This window comes from Lycorma delicatula, chromosome 2 (genome assembly GCF_047948215.1).
Source record: "Lycorma delicatula isolate Av1 chromosome 2, ASM4794821v1, whole genome shotgun sequence".
Classification (NCBI taxonomy): domain Eukaryota; kingdom Metazoa; phylum Arthropoda; class Insecta; order Hemiptera; family Fulgoridae; genus Lycorma; species Lycorma delicatula.
Genome location: NC_134456.1, coordinates 137,954,134 through 137,978,419, shown reverse-complemented (window position 1 = coordinate 137,978,419; position 24,286 = coordinate 137,954,134). Strand labels below are relative to the sequence as shown.

General features: G+C 30.0%; 1 protein-coding gene across 1 annotated transcript in view; it reads right to left on the bottom strand.

Annotated features, from left to right (window-relative positions):
• Positions 1 to 7,491: 7,491 nt before the first annotated feature.
• Positions 7,492 to 24,286, bottom strand: part of LOC142319249 (tyrosine-protein kinase transmembrane receptor Ror-like) — a 333,167-nt gene continuing 316,372 nt past the window's right edge. The window contains exons 5-10 of the mRNA XM_075356295.1: positions 21,347 to 21,509; positions 18,323 to 18,484; positions 16,289 to 16,410; positions 14,805 to 14,978; positions 10,511 to 10,669; positions 7,492 to 8,721 (exon numbers count right to left, since the gene is read on the bottom strand). Of these exons, the coding sequence (XP_075212410.1) occupies positions 8,404 to 8,721; positions 10,511 to 10,669; positions 14,805 to 14,978; positions 16,289 to 16,410; positions 18,323 to 18,484; positions 21,347 to 21,509 (1,098 nt within the window). The 3' untranslated portion in view covers positions 7,492 to 8,403. The remainder of the gene's footprint in view (positions 8,722 to 10,510; positions 10,670 to 14,804; positions 14,979 to 16,288; positions 16,411 to 18,322; positions 18,485 to 21,346; positions 21,510 to 24,286) is intronic.

Sequence of the window (24,286 nt, the reverse complement as noted above, 5' to 3'; positions counted from 1 at the left end):
GACACAGTTCAATACAAAATTCCTATTGTGGCAAAACTTTTCTTTATAGTGAAGAACATAATAGATTTCTAGAGGAACAACACTTCTTTAAAAAAGTTAATTACAAAAATGGGATATAAATGGAGGAAATTCTAAAATGAAAGAAAGACATTAACTGAAAGACCTGAAATTGTTGTGTGGTGACATAATTAACACAGAAAGATCAGTTTCATAAATAAAATAGATGTGGTATTTGTGCTAATTCAACAGAATTGAACAGATTAATAATATAGTACATGACTGGGGAGGAAAAGGTTCATTCTTCGTGCCAAGGTTATATTTAAAGCTTGTTCAACTTCTGGAGACTACTATCGGCAAATGAATGGCATCAATTTTGAAAAATAAGTATGAAAAAACTTGTAGAAAATTTGCAGAGGAAACATCGTACTTTACAGTGGCTCTTTGTCTTTATGTACAAGTTGACAAGGAAACTTCTAAATGTGTAGTAAAAGATGAAATGTGGCAATGACTTCTGAGAAAAAGTATTAAGTGCGATGAAGAAAAGAGTGAATAAGAGCTTTACTGTCTTAATAGAATCATGTAATCCAAAAGGGAAAAAAATGATTTTATCATTTTAAAATTTATTCCATTTTAGAGGTTTCTGCCCCATAGATTGTTGCTTATATGTGTGATCTAACTGTATTGAATTACCAATGAGAAAATAAAATGTATAATATGAGATATTTAGGATAATATTAAAAATTATAATAATGTAAGCAAAAATTAAAATGAAATTAATTAAAATGTGATTATACAACTCACTGAAATGGTGCTTGAATCCATAAAAAGTGGGTTAATTATAAAAATCACATAGTAAAAAAAAAGTATAAACATTGAATTATGCTAGATATTGATAAGGAACATCCTGAAAGACTTGGAATTGGTCCTACCATTGAGGTAAGAAAAATTACATGATTAATCCTCTTTGTAAATATTTTGTTTCTGTCCTTATACATGGCATGTTTATCTGAGAGTTATTCAACAAATAAATAGACAAACAATATTGTCCAAAAAAATCTAAATAAAACATATGACACTTTCAATATTATAAGTTGGCATCCTTGTCATAACTAAAAATGACTGATTTGACGACTATTTACTATGTATATTCATAGTAAAATTTTCATCTAATATAATATTCAATTGAGGTACATCTACTAACCAGCTCTTATTATTTTAGCTAGATTTCAATTCTGGATCGAGTATTGTGTTTATGAATTCATTCAAGGAGACATGCAGGTTACACTAGAAAGAATTACTAAACATTTAAATTGAAGGATCGGAACACTTCTCTCATTTATTCTTAACAAACTAAACCATAAACTTACATATGTAGGGTGAACTAAATGTTAAGAAAATGCATTTGGGCTTTTGGAATGGCAGTACACTATCAATAGCCATTACTACTGAAATGAGATATGCTTGAAATTAGAGTTATGCCTACATAATAAAAAAAGTTCTATTTATCTAATAGATAAGGAGTGATTCTTCTCCAGAATTCTAGCCACTGCTTAATCAAAACTGAAAAATTAAGAGTAGATGAATCTTGGTACCCTATAAACCAGACCTTGTCCCATCAAACTTACTTTCATTTAAAAACCTCAAGGAGTCATTATGAGTAGTCTAGTTTCATAGCCTCAAAGAAATAAAAACAATGTACCAAATGTTTTGAGAATTTTGCCATTGGCACACTCTTTTGAACAAAGTTTTGATGTATCAAATTGATACATCAATTATTTGTTTGATAATTCATTAAAATAGTTGCATTAACCAAGACATATACAGTGATGAATGCCACTTAGCAGTTTTCTAAGTGACTTGGTGGATGAAGAAGATGACTGCTTGAGTTGACTACTATACTTCAAGCAATTCATGGTTACACTTTTAAGTTTGTACTCTCAGATATGGTTGCTTTTTAAAAGTCTTTTATTATTTTGGTTTACTTCTTTATATTATTCCTTTTATTTCTTTTGTTTATATTTTTTAACTAAATATGAACGTATTTTTTAAAAATTAAATTAAAAAAACAAAATAAAATAACTTTTTTCAGTGAATTTTTTCTTAGTTCTTTTTGTAAAAATGAGTAAATTTATAAAATTTTTCTTTCCTTACTTTGGAGAATAAATTATAAAAATTACCTTTCTCTAGTCTATCTCAATAAATTGGATATACCTCCATTCTTTGCTTTGTCTTTTCCTATGATAATACAATAATAACACAACAACCTTTGTTTCTCTATTGAAACACATTTTGTATTTTTTTCTGGAACTTTAACATACCTTCTTTTCTTTCATAATCATACTGGCATGTAACCTTACAGGTTAAATGTAATTATAAATAATAAATGTGTCACTACTATTAAAGGACGATTTAATAAATATTTTGGTCAAAACAGCTATGTGTGTGATGACTATGGCCTCAGAGACAAAAAATCGAATTAATGTAATGTAAAATAATATGTCCTTTTGCACAATGGGAATGAATTTCCTTCTGTTTCATTAGTTTATGCAACTAACATGATAGTAGATAGAAAAAATATTTAAATATTTCCTATTGGAAAAAATTCAGTATGACAATTATTCTGGACTACATCTTGTGATTTAAAAGTCATTTTGTTATTAATGGGTTTACAATCTGGGTATGCTATTTTTTATTACTTCTTATGCAAATTAGACATTGGAACAAGAAAAATCATTTGATCAAGAAGGAATGGCCAAAGTGTGAATCACTTAAATATACCTGGCATAAATATACCTTATCGGTGGCATCCTGGCCAAGGTGGACTGGAATATGTCAAAAGCTGAGGTTTTGAAGATGACCTCCAGTAAAGCCCATAAGGGCTAGGAACAGAGTGGGTGGCAGAGGGTGTCTTCCCCTATGGGGATCAGGATCACTTATGCCTGGACAGATAATTTTTGTACATCCCTCATTAGTCAACTCTGATATGATTCTTCTAATGGTACTTCATATAAAATTAGTGCTTTTCAAACATTGCGAAGGCAGTGGATTTTACGGAAAAATTTTGTGGTATTAGCGGTGCTAAATTCAAGGATGAATTTTTGTGGCCCCCTTCATAATTTAGACCTTGATTAAGATGGAAGATCAAGTTGAGAAATTAGCATGTTGGGGGGGTTATTCAAAAGTGTTATGGAGAACATTTCAGGAAATCATAAACCCTAAAACTAGTGTGAGATTGTGTGTGAGCTCTTATGGTCATATAATAATACAAAGTGTAATATATCCTTCAAAATTCATTTCTTAGACTCCTAACTGGGATTCTTTCCAAACTTGGTTGTGCAGTAATGAAGTCAGGGAACATATCTACCAAGATATCACTGCCATGGAAAAGAGTTGCCAGGGGCAGTGGCAATACAAGAATGTTGCTGATTACTGTTGAACTTTGATGGTGGATTTCTAAATGCCAAACATCAAACTTGGAATGAAAGCAAAACCATAAAATTTTTTGTCACATGGATGTATGTATGGAAATATACACATTTCTTTCATATTTAATCTGAATGTCACAAAATAACCTGTGGATAATACTGCAAAACTACTTTCATATTTGAATTCAGTGTGAAAAGTTCAATTAGTTTCAGATACTTTCTTTTTGTATCAAAAAAGTTTAATTCTGTTTTTCAGTGTTATTATTTGCTGAGTATTAGTACTGAAATGCTCTACTGAAAAAGGAGCCAATAATTAAACTCTGAAAGACCTTATGAAAAAGTACCATTAATTAGAAAGTGAGTCATTTAATATTTTTTTAATAATTTTAAAGTATTATAATGTTTTGTTTTATTATTAAATGAATTTTACTTTGCATTAATATTCACGTTAATTATTATAAATATCATATACATATATAATGAAGTAAAAAAGTAATCTTTAAATGTAAAATTTAGATTATTATTTATACATGAACATATTCTTTTTACGTAAAGAAACAATTCTATATAAGATTTCACACATAATGAATCTGTCAGTCATTAACCCTTTATATGGCAGAGAAAACTAGAAATTCTTAAACAACCATTTAGATGTAATTTGGACCAAATACATATCTTTGTACTACTAACAAACATAAATTGTATGTTTTTATAAATTTCCAAAAATTTGGGTGGTGGCAATATGCTTGCCACTGCCTGTTGCTGTATTTTCTTGGTGGCAATGCCACTGCCTGTGAAAGAATACGATATTGATTACTAAGAGTACGCAGACTACAGTATGTCTAAACATTACTTTATCAGCTGCAAATATTATTAGTTATTGTTATTATTATTGTACACATAAAACGATCATGGTAAAACTTGTAATTACTTGTAAAACTTATACAATTGTTCTGAAAAAACTAACATCTTCTAGCAACTACTATTTCTGCTGATAATAAACAAAAAGGAATAAAAATTCAACAATGAAAAATGGAAACATAAAATAATTACAAAAATTAAAGTACATCTTTAATGAAAATCAAAGATATGACCTAATTTTATGAAATAAATAAAAGCAAGGTACAACACATAGCACACAGATTCAATAAGCATTTAGAATAGTTTATTTTATTTCTTTTATTGTTATTTGGTAAAAATTGTAGTGGTAAATACAATAGCAGCACATTTTATGTTCATCTGAGCCAATTGGCATGTGCATGCCTATTCCAGAATGTCTAATACTGTCAGGAACTCCATAATTTTTATTAGAGTTTACTATTTTCTTCTGTGAAATAAATGTGGAATTGCAAGGACGTTTTCTACTACAAAAGCTTCCAACTAAGCTCAGGGCTAAACACCTAAATGCGTTCTGTCTCACAGGAGAGTGTCTGTGAACAATTTTATACAAAATAATACAATTAACACTCACTTTTTTTTTCTTTTAACCTCCGGGACCACCATTAGGTACAACTTTGGAGAATGAGATGAATGACTATTTTTTTAGCATGTGAAAATGCCATGCCTGGCTGGAATTTGAACCCAGGACCTCTGGATGAAAGGCCAAGACGCTACCACTTACGCCACGGAGACTGACACAATCATGCTATCTAACATAAGGTAGAATAACTTCAGCCACCACCTTGTGATTTTCTGCCTGTCTCATATGCACTTATATTCTGGTCAAATTGACTGACACCACCCATCCTTTTAGTGTATTCAATAATTGATTATGGACAATTTACATTGATTCTTTGACCATCTTCAACAATTTTTGAAAATACACAATGGGGGTTCAGTAATTGAAAACTGATAAACAGGTTGAATGAAATTTACATCAAAATTAAGTTTATCTACTGCTTCAAAATGCTGCATAATATTTTCCTTCCATGAAGTTTCATCGTCACCTGAATCGCTATCACTTTCTTCTTCACTGATGTTTGGATCTACCTCATTGTCGGCCAATAGAATCATTGTCGGCTATGCCATTGGTTTCCAGATTATTATGATCTTCAACATCATCTTCGTATCTAACTCCTCTTCATCCTCAGAGTCTGATGGTATATTTATATATTCTATTAACTCCCTTTTATTTGGGTACTTTGATCCTATCTACGAAGAAAAAAAAATCCATTAGAATGTAACACACAGATGACTTTGAAAAGAGGTAATGGAAAATATACTTACACAAAGTAGTACAACAGTAACAGTCAGTGGCAAGCATATTGTCACCAGTAAAAACTCATAGGCAATGGCAACTATATTGCCACCACAAAAATTGATTGATTTAAATAATAATAATGAAACTAATGACATAAAACTATGTTTACAACATAAATGTAGCCTGTGTAACATTAAATAAACAAAAATACTCACCTTTTTAGGTGAGTATTTAGGGTGAAATTAAATATTTAGTCTTTAAGGTGAAATGAATCACAAATAATGAATGTTCTACAACGACAACTGAGCTGGCCTGATAATATAACCTCAAACTATTATACTGAGAAGAAACATGTGGATAAAATTGGAAGGAAACAGTTCAGACACAAACTAAATTGGTAGCAGCATCTATCCAGACACATAATGGAGTGGCAGAACTGCTCTTTTGTCTGATAAGTAACTCAAGAATTTGATGGCAATATTTTTGCCATTGCCTTATAAAGGGTTAAGAGGTGTCATTTGAATTCCATGTATTCAACAATCATATTTACAGATTTATTTACAGTTCTTAAGTAAAGCAGTACAATTCAATTTAAAAACAAAAGCAAGTTTAACATGGAATGAAATACTCTAAAAAAACAAAAAGGAAAAAAAGAAAATTCAGTAAAAATATTGTGAATATTTTATGGAGACAGTTCATTCATAAAATTGTGTGTTTTGGGTTGTAATGAAGCACCTTTTGGTACAGTAATTACAAAACTAATTTCTAAATTTGAGAAAAGTATCTAAGATACTGATGTGAAGCTGCAAGTCTTGATGTAGTGCCTGTTCAATTGAAAAGATTACTGTTCCAGCTGAAAACCCAAGTTTATCAATTCCAAAATATTCAGAACAATTAGCTGTTTAAAATGTATTTTACATAAAAATCTTGGATTGCATGCTTACAAAGTGTAGATGATTCGACAACTGCAGGCACGAGTATCACAATGCAGGGAGTAATCCTGATTTTTTTAAAGAAAATTATTCTTAGTGACAAGGCTTCTCTCTCCAACTGAATGAGTTTGTGAATAAGCAAAACTGCCACGTACGGGGCTCCAAAAATCCTAGGATAAGTGTTGAGCACTGTTTTTATTTGTAAGTGATTGGTACAGTTTTTAGGACAACTGAGTGACTAGGCCATAATTTTTTGAGAATGATGAAGGTGCTGCAGTTACAGTCAGTATGGATTACTGCATGATGCTAACTTCTTGTGGCCTAAATTAGATGAAATGGATGTGGGTTTTTTTTTTATTTCCAGAATGATGGTACCACAAGCCATCAGAAAATTACATTATTGTTAAAGAAATTTTCTGAACAAGTTATCTTACAAAATAGGAACTTTGGGGCTTTGTGAAGGAATAAGTTTATGATGATAACTGTCAAATTATTCAAGCACTAAAAGAAAATTTTCAAACTGTTGTTTGCAGAAAAATACAGCAATTTAAAAATTATGATTCAGAATTTCCTTCTCAGTATTAAAATTTATAATAGAAACTGAGACCACCATTTATCAGATCATGTATTCCACATTTTATTGTAATTTTTAACTTTAGATTAAAATAAAAATAAAAATTTTTCTAAGTAATTCATATTTTATTATTAATTTTAGATGATACTTAATAGAAAGCTCTATAGATGATTCTCTTATATTTAATTACAACTCTAATTAAAGTGATGATGATTGAAGAAAATATTTTAGAAATAAATAGTGGATTAAAAAAAAAATAGTAATGAATAAACTTAATAATAATTACTGTGATGCATTTTTACTACTTATTTTTACTATTATAAATTTTAAAAATATCATTATCTAATTGTACAATAAATAAAATAAAGGATTATAAATCAGCAGTAAAATAATTAATTTATTATTAGTTAAAATTTAAATATTATTTACTTCAAAGAACAATGTCAGAACAAATTTATTCTATAAATATGTGATGCAATTGTACTTGACTAGTGAATTTAAAGTGTGATGATATTTTTTCTGACCAGATTCTTTTTATACTTTTTACATTATATAAACAGATTCTAACTACCTATAAACACAGTATTTGAACTGAACTAATAAAGAATAATACAGCATATTAAATATTTTTAAAATATTAAAAAATAATTGCACAGATTTTCTTTACCTCACTTTGATCACTGTTGATGAAGATCAACAACTATTTTATTATAAAACGAATATTTTATTTTAAATAGACTATTTTATTATAAAGACTATTATAAAATAAATAACTAAGAACACATGATTGTATACAGATCAGGTATATATATAAAACATCATGTATTTTAATATAAATATCAAATAACAACTACAAGCTCTAATATCTTGTAGTTAAAGTAGTAAGCCAGTGTTTATGCTTACTCACCCATTCAACATTTTTGTATATATACAACAAATTGAAGTAATTTGTGAACTGCATATAGCCATGTTAAACTTGCTGAGTTCTATGTGTTTATATACATAGGTATAGTGTATATAACATATTACATTTATTATATAATCATTATTTAATAAATAAATAAGTATAAATCTATGAGTTTAAACAATAATATCAATTTTTACAATTAACATTTAGAAAAGTATATTTATAAATATATTTCTTTGAAATCAAAGTACAATTTTAGATATACAAAGGAAGATCTTGAGATTTAAATAGACCATAATAACAGTAAATATTTTATATATATATATACATTAAAAAAAACATATACAATAAAAAGAATCTCAATCTCAATCTGGTAAAGGCTGTAAATATTCACGTGTTCCTCCTTGTGGTTGTAAATAGTTATCTGAATCAAGTATATCTTCTGCTGACTTTGAACGTTGTGTTGTTAATCCAATTGGAAATGCTGGTGGTCTAGGTAATGTCGATCGTTGTGTAACTTGTCGTGATTGATTTAAAAGTTTCTTTAAATGATCATAAATCTCTGAAAAGTGTATTCTATCTTTCGGTTCACTTTTCCAACATGATTTCATCAATTCACAAATTTCAAATGGTGAATCTTCTGGTGGTACAAGCATAATTCCTTGTAGTATAAGTTTAAGAACCTGCAAAAAAAAACAATATTATTAATTATATATGTACTGCCATCAAGTTTTAGGCAAATCATTAGCCTACTACGTCTATGCACTGACTGTTTGAATTGAAGTTATTTCATTACTTTACTCTCCAGACTTCTGTTTTACACACTGTTCATCTGTCCTTTCTCTCTTAGTCAATGCCCCAAAATGTTTTCTCAAAAGCTTCTGTTCAAGATGCATCAGTTTTTCCTTCAAGGATATTCACTTAATATATCACAAACTAATGTAGGGTTTGTGTAAATAGTAGTGAGTAGTTTTAAAGGAATCATTATTTGATAACATAATTCAGCTTGATGATATTCAGTGAGCAGTATCATGTTTAGTTTAAAAATGGTTCATCTTTCATATTAGAAGTCTAGAACAGAAGAATGGCATCTTTTCCTACAATTCTCTGTAGGTAAAAGGACTTCCTGAAAAGGACATTCATTAGGAAATGTTTGCTGCTCTTTATGACAAGCGTTGATTATGTAAAGTAGTATACAACTTGGTTGAATCGAGTTGGGATTGCACAAGTGAACAGACGTGTATAGTTTTGCTCCGCTGTTTTTGATGTTTTGGATTGGTTTTTTTGGTGATTTTTAAGGTTGTTTGCATAGGATTTTGTTGGTTTACGATTAATGAATATGGACATGTAATTTGGTGAGTTTTGGACGACTGACTAGTTATTTAGTTATTTAGATTTTTTGTTTTTTCCTACACTGTAATATAAGAAATTGGTCATATTTAACCTAGTAATTAGTTAAAATTATTCTAAGTTGAAAGACAAGACAGTACAAGTGTGTGACATCATTTAGTTGTAGTAAACAAGGACTTTGAATATTTTTCTCATTTGAGGCGAAATTATTCTAAGTCCTAGCCATCTCAATTACAAGGGGGATTCCTTTTTTACATTTTTCTAGCTATTCGTTCCTTCTAGATCCAAATCCTCCTGGATCTCCACTGATCTGGACCTCCTCTGTCTTCTGACCCCAACCCAAAAACCCCCATAACATACCTCCAAATCCTTTTGTTTCTAGATGTTTCACATGATTCCCGACTGTTTGAACCCTTGCCCAAAAAACCCAAAAAATGTCTGATCACAATTTTGGACTCATACAAATTACCTACCCACTCCCCCACCCCCTGCATGCCACCCCTGGAATTTACTATGTGGGGTGTTGATTCCAAGTGTTTTTCGATCCTGAGCAAGAATCTGCAGTTACGTTTTATTATGGACTTGCTCTGTTTTATCCTAATCACAGTAACCTGATTATTGTAAACAAAAAAATAAATAAATAACTCTTCCTTCTCTCTCCCTTATGACAAGTGGTATGCAGACACTGATATGATGAGATGCATTATCAGTGAGAAAGGAGACAGAGGAGTAAAATGAATGGACAGCCTTCAGGTGTAGTAGGTGGCATCCACTGCATCTGTCATAGATGCACATCATTCGATGATGGCTGTGGAACTTGATGGAGTTCCCCGTAGTCCCTTTCTGTAAGAATGATAATGCAATACTCACCAGAGACTTAAGTCTACGGTAGGACTAGTCATCCAGTGCTGATGAGGGAGGGTTTTAGTTGATGAAAGTCCAAAACTATCACCTGTGTGGATGGGTGGTGTAGGGGAGAGGTTTCCCCTCCTCCAATGAGTAAAAAAAACAAAAGAAAAAAGGTTACCTAAAAGCATATATATATATATGTGCTTTTTATTCTTTGTTTTTTATGGGATAGAATTTTAATGTATAGAATAATAATATAATTAAGAAACATACCTCTTCATTGGAGTGACCAAAATAAGGTTGTTTTCCTAAGCTGAAAATTTCCCATAAAACAACTCCATACGACCACACATCAGATTCTAATGTGAATCGACCATACACTACACTTTCTGGTGACATCCATCTTACTGGTAATAATTTTGATTCGCCAACCTGTTAATAAATAAAAATGTGTTTAGAATATCAAAATAAAAAATTAAGCTAGTCATCAGATACTATTAGATGTGTTTAGAATATCAAAATAAAAAATTCAGCTAGTCATCAGATACTATTAATTAAAATGTAATTCAGTGACACTAACAAGTGCATGAGCACATAAGGTGGCAGAAGAGCAGTTATTGAATTGTTGCTGATTATAGTTGGTTGTAAGGCTGAAGTTATATTTCTATTTTTTAAAGAAATGGAAGATAGATCAGCAAAATGGAGTGAGAGATTGCTGTTGTATATAGAAGAGAATGAATGAAGTGCAGACTATCAGATAATAAATAAATGAAGACATAAAGCTTACAATAAGTTCACAAAATTTACGGGCAGAAGTTAGAAGTAATCACCAAACTGTGGTAGTGTTTTAATTTTGTGAATATTGTCCTCCTTAGGACAATATTCACAAAATAGTAGCCAAAAGCTACTATTTTGGCTTTCTGTGTGACCCCTGGTAGGAAATAGGGTTCTTTGAACAATCCAGCAAAGAAAGTTGCTTGCCATCCATTATCATTATTAATATTCCTCTAGTGTAATTTAATATTTTCACTGTTGCTGTTGGAAATTCTACAAGTTAGCAGTACAATGTTTTTTATTTTTTTTTCTGTTTAGCTTCTGAATCCACCGTAAGATATTACTTCAGAGGATGAATGAGGATTATATGTATGAATATAATGAACTACACTTCATTTACATTCAGTACTGTACAGTCTTAGGTTGATCATTCCTGAAATGTGTGATTAATTAAAACCCAACTACCAAAGAACACGATATCCACGATCTAGTTTTCAAATCCATATAAAAGTAACTGCCTTTACTAGGATTTGAATCTTAGAACTCTTGACTTTGAAATCAGCTAATTTGTGTTGACAAGTTAACCTCTAGACCAGCCTGGTGGGCCAGTTGTAGAATGTTGCTTTTAACTATGTTTACTCCCAGTAGGAAGGCAGCCTTAGATGGTTAGATGGCAGTAGATTAAAGGCTTGTTTAGATGTTTGTGTTTTTTGTAAGGATACTTTCTTGTCAAAATGCCAAGTTTTCATGCAAGATTTTGAAAAAATTCACCACAAAGTTTTATGTTTGTTTATGTTTTCCATTAAGGAAGGTATCAAATTGATTTATATCAAAAGAACTGAAAAAATGTATTTCTTGTATTTTGGTCATAAAATGGGAGATGAAGGTAAAAAACTGAGCTTTTCATGTTTGCTGTAAGCTGTAATATGACTGGTTCAGTGAATAAAAGACAACTGTAGAAGCTCTATGTCATTTATTGTCTCTATGATAAGGTGTGAACCTAACAAACATTTTCACAATTGTTACTGTGTGTTTTACAAATATAGGATATTCAGGGAAAACAAAAACATAAAATTGATTATCTGAATGTATCTACAGGTACATCATGGAGACTGATGTGACTTACTGATACAGACTACACCATTGAATGATATTTACATTTCAGAGCTTAATAACAGAGCTTAGTGTCAGAGATAAAAAACTAAACTGATAAAAATGTAGGTTTTTCTGAAAACACTTATGATCCTGTTTACAGTCCTCAGATATAAATTGAATTTCTCTATATCCATCAAAATGAATTAAACAATTTGGTAGATATTTCAAAACTGAACTTCTCAGCTGTAGATCTTAAGAATGGAATCTGTTGGCAGATGAAATAAATATTACTTTCCTTCAGAAAAATAAATGTTGTTCTCTCAGTGTTTTATAAAATGGAGGGTTTATTTTGTATATGTTTTATCATTGATAAATTAATGACTAAAGTAGGATAGATGATATATCTATAGAACCTACAGCCGTAACAGTCTTAAGCATCTACAGCCTTTTTATTGATTTATTTAAATAGAGCCAGTTACCCTCCATAATGGAAAAAAGAAGCTATCTTAATGCTTGTTTATTCACTTTCAGTGAAAACATCACTGAAAACATGATTGACATTCTTAATGTAATTAGATACAGTTTAATCAGCAAGTTTGTGGAATTTTAAGATCATAGCCCATTAATGGGCTTTCTTAATGGGTTCCCAAATTTTACTGTTTTGTGTTTATGGGATAGAAAAGTAACACAACAGCATTTTGCTAAAAAAAAACTTCTGGCAAAGGAACTTCTTTTGAACTAGGCTGTTTTGTATACCATCTTGTTGAACCCAAGAAGGCCAATGAAAAATTCTGTAAAGGCATGGATAAAGAAGATGAAGGCTTCACACATTTATGAGACCTTTTTCCACAATTGAGTTAAATGAAACTTGAAGAAAATGTATTTATTGGGCCTGATATAAGAAAAATTATTTGTAACACTGCTTTTTAAGGAAACTTGATTCAAAAGAATGCATTTTTAGGCAACAAAATAAGAACAAAACTACAGAACCCTAGTACAAGAGCTTCTTAAGAACTATCTAGCTGTAGGATGCAGAATGTTGTTAAAAATATATTTTCTACATTACCATATCAATTTCTTTCCAGGAAATTTTAGTAAAGTTAAGGATGTATAAGGAGAGAGATTCCACTGGGATGTTAGGTCCATGTAGACCTGATTCTGAACCCATCGGATTGGTGCAGTGGTGAACGCGTCTTCCCAAATCAGCTGATTTGCAAGTTGAGAGTTCAAGTCCTAGTTAAGTCAGTTATTTTTACACGAATTTGAATACTAGATCGTGGATACCGGTGTTCTTTGGTGGTTGGGTTTCAATTAACCTCACATCTCAGGAATGGTCGAACTGAGACTGTACAATACTACATTTCATTTACACTCCTACATATGATCTTCATTCATCCTCTGAAGTATTATCTGAACGGTAATTACCAGAGACTAGACAGGAAAAAGAAAAGAAAGACCTGATACTGAGGTCACTGGGACCTAGCAATTATAGGTGACTACTGCTTGTTTGTAAAATAAAAATTTGACTCCACTTAGAAGGAAAAATAAGATGTTATCATATTTAGGATAAGTTAACATTATTTGTTGTTATTTCCTTTTTATATAACCTAACATATGCTTATGTAGTTGAATAAAATGTTACTTTATGATAAATAAGAAAAAATTGTTATAGAAGACTATTATTATAGAAGACTATAAACAGTAGTCACCTATAATTGCTAGGTCCCAGTGACCTCAGTATCAGGTCTTTCTTTTCTTTTTCCTGTTTAGTCTCTGGTAATTACCGTTCAGATAATACTTCATAGGATGAATGAGGATCATATGTAGGAGTGTAAAAAATAATAATATTTGTTTCATATTTTTGTAATATTTTTCATAACAAAAAACTGTACTTATTACAGTTTTTTTGCAATTTCTTTTGAATTTAAGTCAGTGGGGAGAATTTTCTTTTTCTGTTTAGCCTCCAGAACCACCATCAGATTACTTCAGAGGATAAATGAGTCTTGTACAGTCTCAGATCAACCATTTCTGAGATGTATGGTTAATTGAAACCCAACCACCAAAGATCACCGGTATCCACGATCTAGTATTCAAATCCATATAAAAGTAACTTTGCTAGGTCTTTGCTAGGATTTGAACATTAGAACTCTCGACTTTGAAATCAGCTGATTCGTGAAGATGCGTTCACCACTAGACTAACCCGGTGGGTTAAAATCATTAGAATTAGATAAATTTATTGATGCTACACAAAAAAAGTTGTTTTTTGACCAATGTAAGGATAATAGTAAAGACTTCACGTTTAATGTCAATTATGCTATATTTTTCAGTTCTTAGCATGCTATTAATTTTTAAATGTTAATTTTCATTTCTAATTGAATAAAAAAAAAAAGATCATTGAATGTATAAAAAAGAAACCTAGAAGCTATAAGTTTTTAAAAATAATATGGGATTCATTTAAGAGGAAACAACAAAAAATTTAGTCAAGGGTATATTAAGTAACTTTTGATGACTGGAAAACAGAAACGAACACAATTTTGCTGGAAATTTGGTTGAACTCCTTTAAATACAAGATTTTTGTTGTTGAATATACTCTCATGTCTTTATGAACTTAGATAATCAATATTTTACTGTTTCATCAATATTTATAATTTACAAAAGATATTTTAGACATTCTAAAATAAAATATTATGACTTTTACCTTGTAATAATCACATGTGTAAATATCACGACTCATTCCAAAATCTGCTATTTTAACTGATAAATTCTCTCCAACAAGACAATTACGGCAAGCTAAATCTCTGTGTACAAATCGTTGACTGGCCAAATAACACATTCCTGCTGCTATCTGTAATGCAGCTGATATTAGACCTTCCTGAAACAAGGAAAATTAAATTCATTTTCTGTACTGTAAATCAGTATAGGTATTTCTTAAAATTTAATTAAATTAATTATTTCAATAATATTCATAATTCATAGACAAATTTTTTGAACATCTAAATTTTAATATCTATGTTATTTTTAGTTTAAATGTTAAGAATTACTGTGGTTATCATTTGTTATCTGTAAGGAAATGATGAAAAGAAATGCAAATTTCCAATTTATCAAAGATAATTGAAATGATGTGAGCATTAGTACCACTTAACTAGTATAATCATCCCCTTGTAAACACGTGAATGCTTAGTTTGTTTACTCTAACATTAAAATAGAGGTGATAATCATGTTATATTAACAAAATTAAAACGATGTCCAGTTATTGAATTTTTAAGCAGTGAAATAATTACTTTAATTAACCAAATAATTAAATGATGTGCAAATAAAACATCATTATGTGTTTATTGATGTGATGTGTGTAAATAATTACACATCACTATTGACATATTGACTGTTTACTTTTTGACATATACACACTTTTGGTTTCTATTTTAAGGTGTCATTAGGACCTAAACTAAAAGGACCAGGGTAAAAAACAGTTTTTTATTTCTTTTATTACAAATTTCCTTATTTATTGCCTAAAAGAAGTCACATATTTAAAAATGTTATGATCTTATTATGGAGTTCTGATTAGGGTAGTGTGGTGGGTAGTCTATAATTAGAAGTAATTAAACACCTTGTTAAAAGTCTGTTACACGATTTTGAAATTTGTATGATACAACTTGAGATACAATACACAATTGTAATCATTAGTTTGCTGCAATATGTAAAGTAATCTTCCTCCTAAATAGTAATCTGTTGAGATGCCAGTTTTTAAAAATAAATAGGAAAATATGGATGCCAGTAAAGAAATAAACAGTGATAATTGTTCTGAATGAAAGTAACATGGAATACTAACTTATAGATATGTTTAACATGAAGTAAATCATTATTTAATATTTGTAAGAAACATGTTTTACTTTGACAAGGTAATCCAACCCAATACTGTTGGTAAATAACACGCAAATTTACTCATACTTGTGTATGCACCTAAATACAAGTAAAAAAACTCATAAAGTAAAAAAGAATACAATGTCATCATAAAAAAACAGTTTATCATTTCCAATTCATAACTTTTAAATATCACAATTTATTATTATTTAAAATATTAACTATGAATGAAAACTGTCTACGATGATAAAATATGAATATCATTGAAATGAACGATTAGTAAACCTACTGCACATATTTATTCATTAATAAATATTTTACCTTGGTAAGTCGTGGTACATTAAATGATGGCTTGCTGAAATGTCTGCTATTGCCACGTAGTACTTCAGCTAAATCACCATACGGCATAAATTCAAATACCATACATGGATTCTTGTTTCCATCTTAAAAAAATAATAAATTAAAAAAATTATTGCTATTTCATACATTTTACATTAAATTTAATGCATAAATGAATTTTTATGTTGTTCCTGTAAATATAAAAAAAACTGATAAATTTTTTGAACATCTAAATTTTAATATCTACGTTATTGTTAGTTTAAATATTCAGAATTACTATGGTTATCATTTGTTATCTGTAAGGATGTGCTGAAAAGAAATGCACATGTCCAATTTATCAAAGATAATTGAAATGACGTGAGCATCAGCACCACCCAACTACTATAATCATCCCCTTGTAAACATGTGAATGCTTAGTTTGTTTACGCTAACATTAAAATAGAGATGATAATCATGTTATTTTAACAAAATTAAAACAATGTCCAGTTATTGAATTTTTAACCAGTGAAATAATTACTTATTGCTTTGATCAACATCAAAGCACAATAAATTATTGTCTAACAACTGAATAGTACAATAAATGTAATGATTATATACTAACATAATTTTATACTGTTGATATGTTTATATTTCATTTTTTAATAATTTTTATAAAATTTGATATTCATCAATTAAAATAAGGCACAAAGTCTTGATTTTTTGCTTTTATATTGCAAGTTATGAAGAGAAAATGGTTTTAAAAATTGAATAACAGCCCATAAATGGTTACAAATATAGATCTGAAGTTTAAGGAGATTATAAATCAATAGAATGGACTATTTTGTGTAAAAAATTGAACATGATTGGTTCAGTAGTTCTTTAATGGCAAGCGAACAAAGTCAAGCTGATGCAAACAGAAGAGTAAAAAATTGATGTCTTTTTCTGTTCTTACAGCAAAAACATATCTTAAAAGTTAGTAAAAAATAAAAAGTCATCATCAAACACAGAATAAAATTATTTAAATTTTTATATAACTTGTTTCAAAATTTAGTTGACAATTTATTTTTTATTAGGTTCAAATTAGAGTTCATATAATTTCTGCACTGACAATAGTCAGTGACATGGGTCTACAATAGTAAGACAATAGGTCTTAGCTATGCCAACTAACAGTACCGTTAGTTAACTACTATCATCATATGATTATACTATAATTAACATCAACATGTTGTATTAGCACTCTGTAGATAGATATAAATATCACTTAAGCCTAGAAGTATTTTGAAAAAAGGAGGTTTTAAATACAAAAAGAGTTGTATGACATGGTGAGTAGGTGCAGTGGTGATGAAATTTTTGGTGCTGGTCGCCGCAGTTAATCACTTTGTAAATCATCGTGATAATAACTTATAAGTAAGTATTTGGTGAACAAGTCATGGTGTAGGTGCAGCTCATGGTTCACATTAAGGCTTAGCATGATCACTTTGAATGTCAACCTAGTTTGATCTTACATCATCTCTTCACCTAAACTCAGCACTAGGATTGGTTTGTAGAAGGTTATTTCTTCCTTCAGACTTTTTTCAGAAAAATCATTTCTGGTATGTTAATGACATTACAGCGCAAATTTTTCTGTATTTAACTCTGGTTTGAGAGAATCAAAGTTGTATGAAAACATTTCTGGCATCAATCTCAAGTTTTGAATTTGGATTGGGTTTGACTCCATGAAAAGATGATGATATTCATCCTGTTCTTGCCTATTTCTGTTAATTGGATGTTCATAAAATCAATCATCTTAGTCACATCATAGCAACATCTTGTCACTAACATCATAGTGTCACATATCATGACTAAAATACTACCAACATTCCTAATGCCTCATTGAGTATAACTGAACCAACGTTTATTACCTTCTTAATTTGTTATGCCAACTTCCATTGCAAACTACACCACCATCTGCATCCCAAACTACACCATGACCTGCTCACATGTATTTACCTTTAAACAAACTTATAATATGAAATAACTTAAAAAAACATTGCTTACCTCTTGGTACCACTCCAATCAAAGTTAAAATGTTTGTGTGTCGAAAAGTGCTCATAATTTCAACTTCTCGCATAAAATCATCTTCAGCTTCCTTAGTAGCAGACTCTTTTAAAACTTTTATAGCGACAATTTGAGCATCAAATCCTTCTAATCTAAGTTCACCTGAAACATTCCAAATTAATAATATACAATATGTAAAATGAATTAGATAAAAATTTACGTATTACATCTATAAAATAAAATGCACAGTTTACATAAACAATAAACCTTTCCTTAACATTTAATTACTTTTACTGAATTACCTTGCTGCTGATGTGTAATTACAACATTTATTTACCTTTGGAAAAGGTAAACAAATTATTGTTAACAGTATTTTTAAAGTAAATGTTTAAGGTTTTTTTTATTTAATAAGCTACATAAGCTTAATACACTGCTGTTCCATATCACCACAGTAAATTGGCCTAAATGCGGCAATATTGTGGGGGGGAGGGGGACTTACTCTACACTCCAAAAGGATTAACTGAAAAATCATCTGTAATTTAAAAAAAATTAACTATGACCAGCACACCATTTTTTTTTTTTGTTTAACATCCGGGACCACCATTAAGGTATTGCTTCAGAGGATGAGATGAATGATTTGTAGCGTGTGTGAAAATGCCATGCCCGACCAGGATTCGGACCTCTGGATCAAAGGCCGAGATGCTACCACTTGCGCCACAGAGGCTGGCATGAATAGCATATTTGCACCTACTTACTTCACATGCATCACAGACATAATGACGATTAGGAGATATAAATGAAAAAAAATAATTCATCACTTTCTACGGGGATTATTAAAGTATATCAGAGAGTAATTCAAATAGTCTGCAACTGTAATTTAAAAAAAATATATAAACCCAAAAAGCATTTAAATAAATAATTTTTTTTACTGTGGTTGATACATATTAATATATTATGAGGTATGTTTTTAAAGTAAGTACCGTTTTGAAATTCCGCTTTTGCTATGCTGCAGTCAGCATTCCACATATGCGCACTGCGTACCCACATCTGTTGGCAAGCCACAGATGCCATTACGGAAATATTCGACTGTGTTTATGTTTGTGAGTATTTAAAATGCCTCCGCTGACCTAGATTCCTGCCGACTGTGAAATACGTGGTGTGATTCGTTTTCTTAGTGCTAAAGGCGTAAAAGTGGCGGAAATTCATTGTCAGATTAGTGAAGTGTATGGAGAAAACATTATGAGTGATGGAATGGTACGAAAATCGGTTACACGTTTTAAACGACCGCCAGAATGTTCATGATGAGGAACGGAATGGACGACCTTCTGTCATTACTAAGACTTGGCCAGAAAGTTGATGAAAAAGTGAGAGAGAACAGACGCTTTACGATTTCTTCATTATCTGAAGAGTTTCCTCAAGTTTCAAGAAGTGTTGTCTATGAAATTGTGACTGAACGCTTAAATTATTGAAAATTGTGACTGTGTTGCAGCGGTATTAAGTCAGGCAGCAGACTTCTATGACGATGGTGTTCAAAAGTTGGTTGCACGATACAAGTACCTTAATATTGGTGGCAATTATGTAGAAAAGTAGATTAAAGTACATGCTTTCACATAAAAATAAAATTGTTAAGAATTGTGTATTAGTTTTTTTTTTTATTTCAAAATGGTACTTACTTTAAAAATATGCCTCGTGCATAGATGACACCAGGAATAGGTAGATATGCAACTCTATGGATATAAAAAAGTAACTGCCCTAGGATTTGCATGGATAGATCAAGGGAAACTAGGGTGACACATTGATTAAATCATATCTTAAAAAAACACAAATAATTATAAAATAAAAAAAATAGATGTAATGAAAAACCATATTAATAATTAAAAATATAAAATAATGTTAAGGTAAATGTATGAAAATTAAAATAATAAACAATTCAGAAGGGGTTAATGAAAATTATTTGAAGACATATTTACATATTCTTTTAAATGGGTATGCAAAAAATTCAAGATAACTGTATTCTAAATAAATTTAAAAGATCTTTGGGAAGATCTTTTAAATGGTTCAGTAATTTATTAAAAATGTCAATGGAGAATAGTAGGCCCTTTTTCATATAAGATCAAGTGTTGTTTTAAATTACACGAAAACAGTTGTGTTGTTTGATTAGTTAAAGATTAATATTGTTATTTTTTAAGAATATTAGTAAATATAAACTCAAGGATAAATTAATATTTAATAAAATGGATTTATTAATATTTTTTATTTTCTAAGTGTCTACTTGATTCACAGTTATGTTTCAAAAAGTGATCTGACATTCTAGTTTCTTCAACATTCGTTTTGAATTTTTGATGGTCTCATAACAGATAATTAAGCTTCAGATATATAAGTATAATAAATATTTTATAATGATGATAAACTAAAACAGTACAGTTGGATTTTTAACAAAATTAAGAGAATAAAACACCCAAAAATTTCTCATTATGACCAATAGAAATATAATAGATTAAATTTTTTCCTTTAAAATTGCCCATGATCTTATGCTGATGCTCACTTCCTCAGTTATCTCTCACAGTTATGTGATGATTTTCATGAACTTATAATAATTTGTTGACATTGAAGGTCACACAGGTCATGCAGATCTTAATTAGATGATAAATTCTGCACACTTTAAAATGTTGGAATCATTGCTAGCACAACAAACTGCTCATTAAACATTCCCAAAGTATTTACTGAAGTATTTTAAATGTCTCTGTGAAAATTTTACAAAATTTGAGTTTAATTTCCACTTTAATAAAAATCCAACAAGTTAGTTCATGTGTTTACTTCACTGTTCAAAACCAAACACTGATAGTGTGATGTGTCAGATGCTGTTGTGCTTTCAAAGTTGCCACTTACTGGAATACACTCTGTACACCAGTTGGCATGCTATTACAAAAAATTTGTATTTTTTTAACTTGCTGCATATGTATTAGTATATTAAATAACTAAATGTTTACTGAATTAAATAGTAAATAAAATACTATATTTTACCTTTATAAACTTTACCAAAACATCCTTGCCCGATATCATGTAAAAAAGTTAGTGAATCTCTGTTAAGCATGGGAAGAGACTGTAGTGCACATGGTATATATTGTGGATTTGATATGTAGCGTTCTTGTTCTAACAAGCTCTTACTTAAGCTTACTGGAGCACCCTAAAAAAAGAAAAAGTTAATAGAATATAGCATTTTACTGCCAATGTGTGATATAAAAATTAATAGAATAATATTACATTACCATGAAAATGGAAAACAAAGTTAAAGAATACGTTCACCAGGAAATTTATACTTTCCTAATAAATGGTCTAAAAAAATAAAAAGCAAAAAATTCAAAAGGATAAACAAAGCAGCATACAGTTAAAAGTGTCAAATAAGTCAAAGCTATCTGTGATCTGGAAAGATTGTTATCAGTTGGTATACCACACCAAGCTGAAGATTTGGTATTTCCAAGTTTCCCTTATAGTGCCAAAGTTGAAAAATTAAAGGCAGAAGAAGAATTAATGATTTTAATATGTTAGCATACAGGAGGCTAGAATGAATTAGCTTCATTCCTGATGTGATTTACATAAGGTATTACCTATATACTAATCAGAATAAAAAATGTAGTTACCAAAACCCATAAATTTGTATACCTGTATATATTACACATTTTGTACTATGATTTTATAATTCTTTTTAGAACTCAAGAGACTTTAAAAAACTGCAAAATAATCAATTTAGGAAGGGTTATTATATTTGACCAATTTTAATACTGTTCATTCTGTTTTTTACAATAGTAACAGAATGTAAAAAAGTGTATTTTTTTAACTAAAAAATGTTTTTTTTATTCCAGTGAAGATTTCTATTTCTCCCTGTGTTTAAGGTTTAACTTTTGATACAGTTTGTACGTAGTAGTTATCAGACTATGGTATTAAAATGTATGTTAAACAAGAAAATTCCTGTTGTATAACTTCTTCATTTCTGTAAGAAAGACATTTAAAATACTGAAGCTACAACAGTAAGGTACCCTCTGGTACCAACACTAACTAACACTAACAGCAGATACCAAGAAAGCATCGGCTGGCTATTCAGGCTTCCCCGTGGAGCCTGAATCCAAAAGTTTGGCAAACTATTGCTGACAAAACTTTTGTAGTTGTCTCTCGTATCCAACAAAATTTTAAAATGAAAATAATAGAATAAAAATTAAGTAAAATTTATTTTTTTTAAATAACAATTCTAAGAATTATAAATCATTATTTTTCGGCTTTTAACAATGCAAAAATCAAACAATATTAAGTGCCATGAAGTTAATCATTTTATTAAATAAAATATATGAAAATAAAAATTGTGAATAAATTTCTATATTATATTATTAATATACAATATATTTATAATCTGCTGACCTCCGTGGCTGAGTTGGTTACATCTCAGCAGTTTGTGTGGAGGTCCTGGGCTAAAATTCTGGTCAGGCATGGCATCTTTTCATATGCTACCAATTTTCACCACACTAATGACCATAGCTGTTAAAGCCCACTCTTTCATAAGAAAAAAAAGATTGATAACTAGGGTCGTCCCTATGCTCGTCACACAAAAACTATTGGTCATATTTTAATAAAACCTAACAGATTTATTATACCTTAGAGGGTTGGCCATAATCTCCAATTATATCATGATATTCTTAATGGGGGTTAAGATATTAAATATTTTCATTAAAGAAGAAAAATGAATACTTTTACTACAGTAAAAGAAACAGATCTTTGAGTTCATATTGATATACTTTTAAATATTTTATTACACGATTGTTATTAAATTACTATTATTATTAATGTAATTAACTTAAATTAGCACATTTAATGAACTTTTATGGGTTTTGATTGTTTATTTTGGTTGTCGATATTGGATTGTCAAAAGTTAGAAAAATAAGCCTTCTAAAAAGAGAAACAACCTTTCTTATTATTCAAAGTCTGCTAAAAGAATTGATAGTATCTTGGTTCTCTGAAACAGCTGAAATCTGTGATTCTTGGTTAGCTGTTGACTGAGAGCATTATACCAGATTCGAGCTGCAATAAATTTGCAATGCGAGTTGGAGTTAAATTCATCACGTGTTAATACTGATGTCATTATAGAGCTACCATGGTCACATAAGGATAGAACTGGCTTTAGCTATAATGTACAAATTAAGTACGCCAATCATCGGCATATTGCCACCATGAAGTGTGTTTGTATTGTCAAGCCCAGAAATGTAAAGTGGAACCAAAAGGGATTTGTTGTGCATCAGGAAAGGTACATTTATCTTCAATTCAAGAAACACCGAAGATACTTGAATTACTGTTCAACAGAGACCATCCTAAATCCAAAGATTTTCTAAACAACATAAGAACCTATAGCAGCGTCTTTCAAATAAAAGGGACTGTTCTGTTCTTTCATTTGGAGATTTTATCAGTATTATCATCAGAATTTTATCAATATATAACCATGAGGATAACGAACACAGCTGGGATGCAGGCTAGATGGGAAGGGCAAGCTTCATTTGCCCTTACCAGCTAGAAATATATATAATATATACTAAGATTATTATTAATAACAGTGAAAATAGCATTTTTATTGGACTGGTCAGACAAATCAGTAAAAACACATTTATCTGGTTCCTATATCCGGTCGGAAATAGGAAACAGATAAGTGTTAAAAATTCTTAAGGCTAATACCATGGACTCCCCTTCTTTAAAAACTTCATAACATTAGATACATTAATACTAGGTACAGTTGGATTTTCTATCTTAAAAATAAAATTTCAAAAAAATTATATTTTAAGAATAGGTCCCATTAAGCCACTTGTTTTTTGGGTCTTAAAAGTTTATTTATTGGAGTAATTATTTACTTTAATCAACTGGCTTGATTTGATGCAATTGTTTCTCAACAAGGCTATAAAAAATTAAGTTTACTAATATATAGGA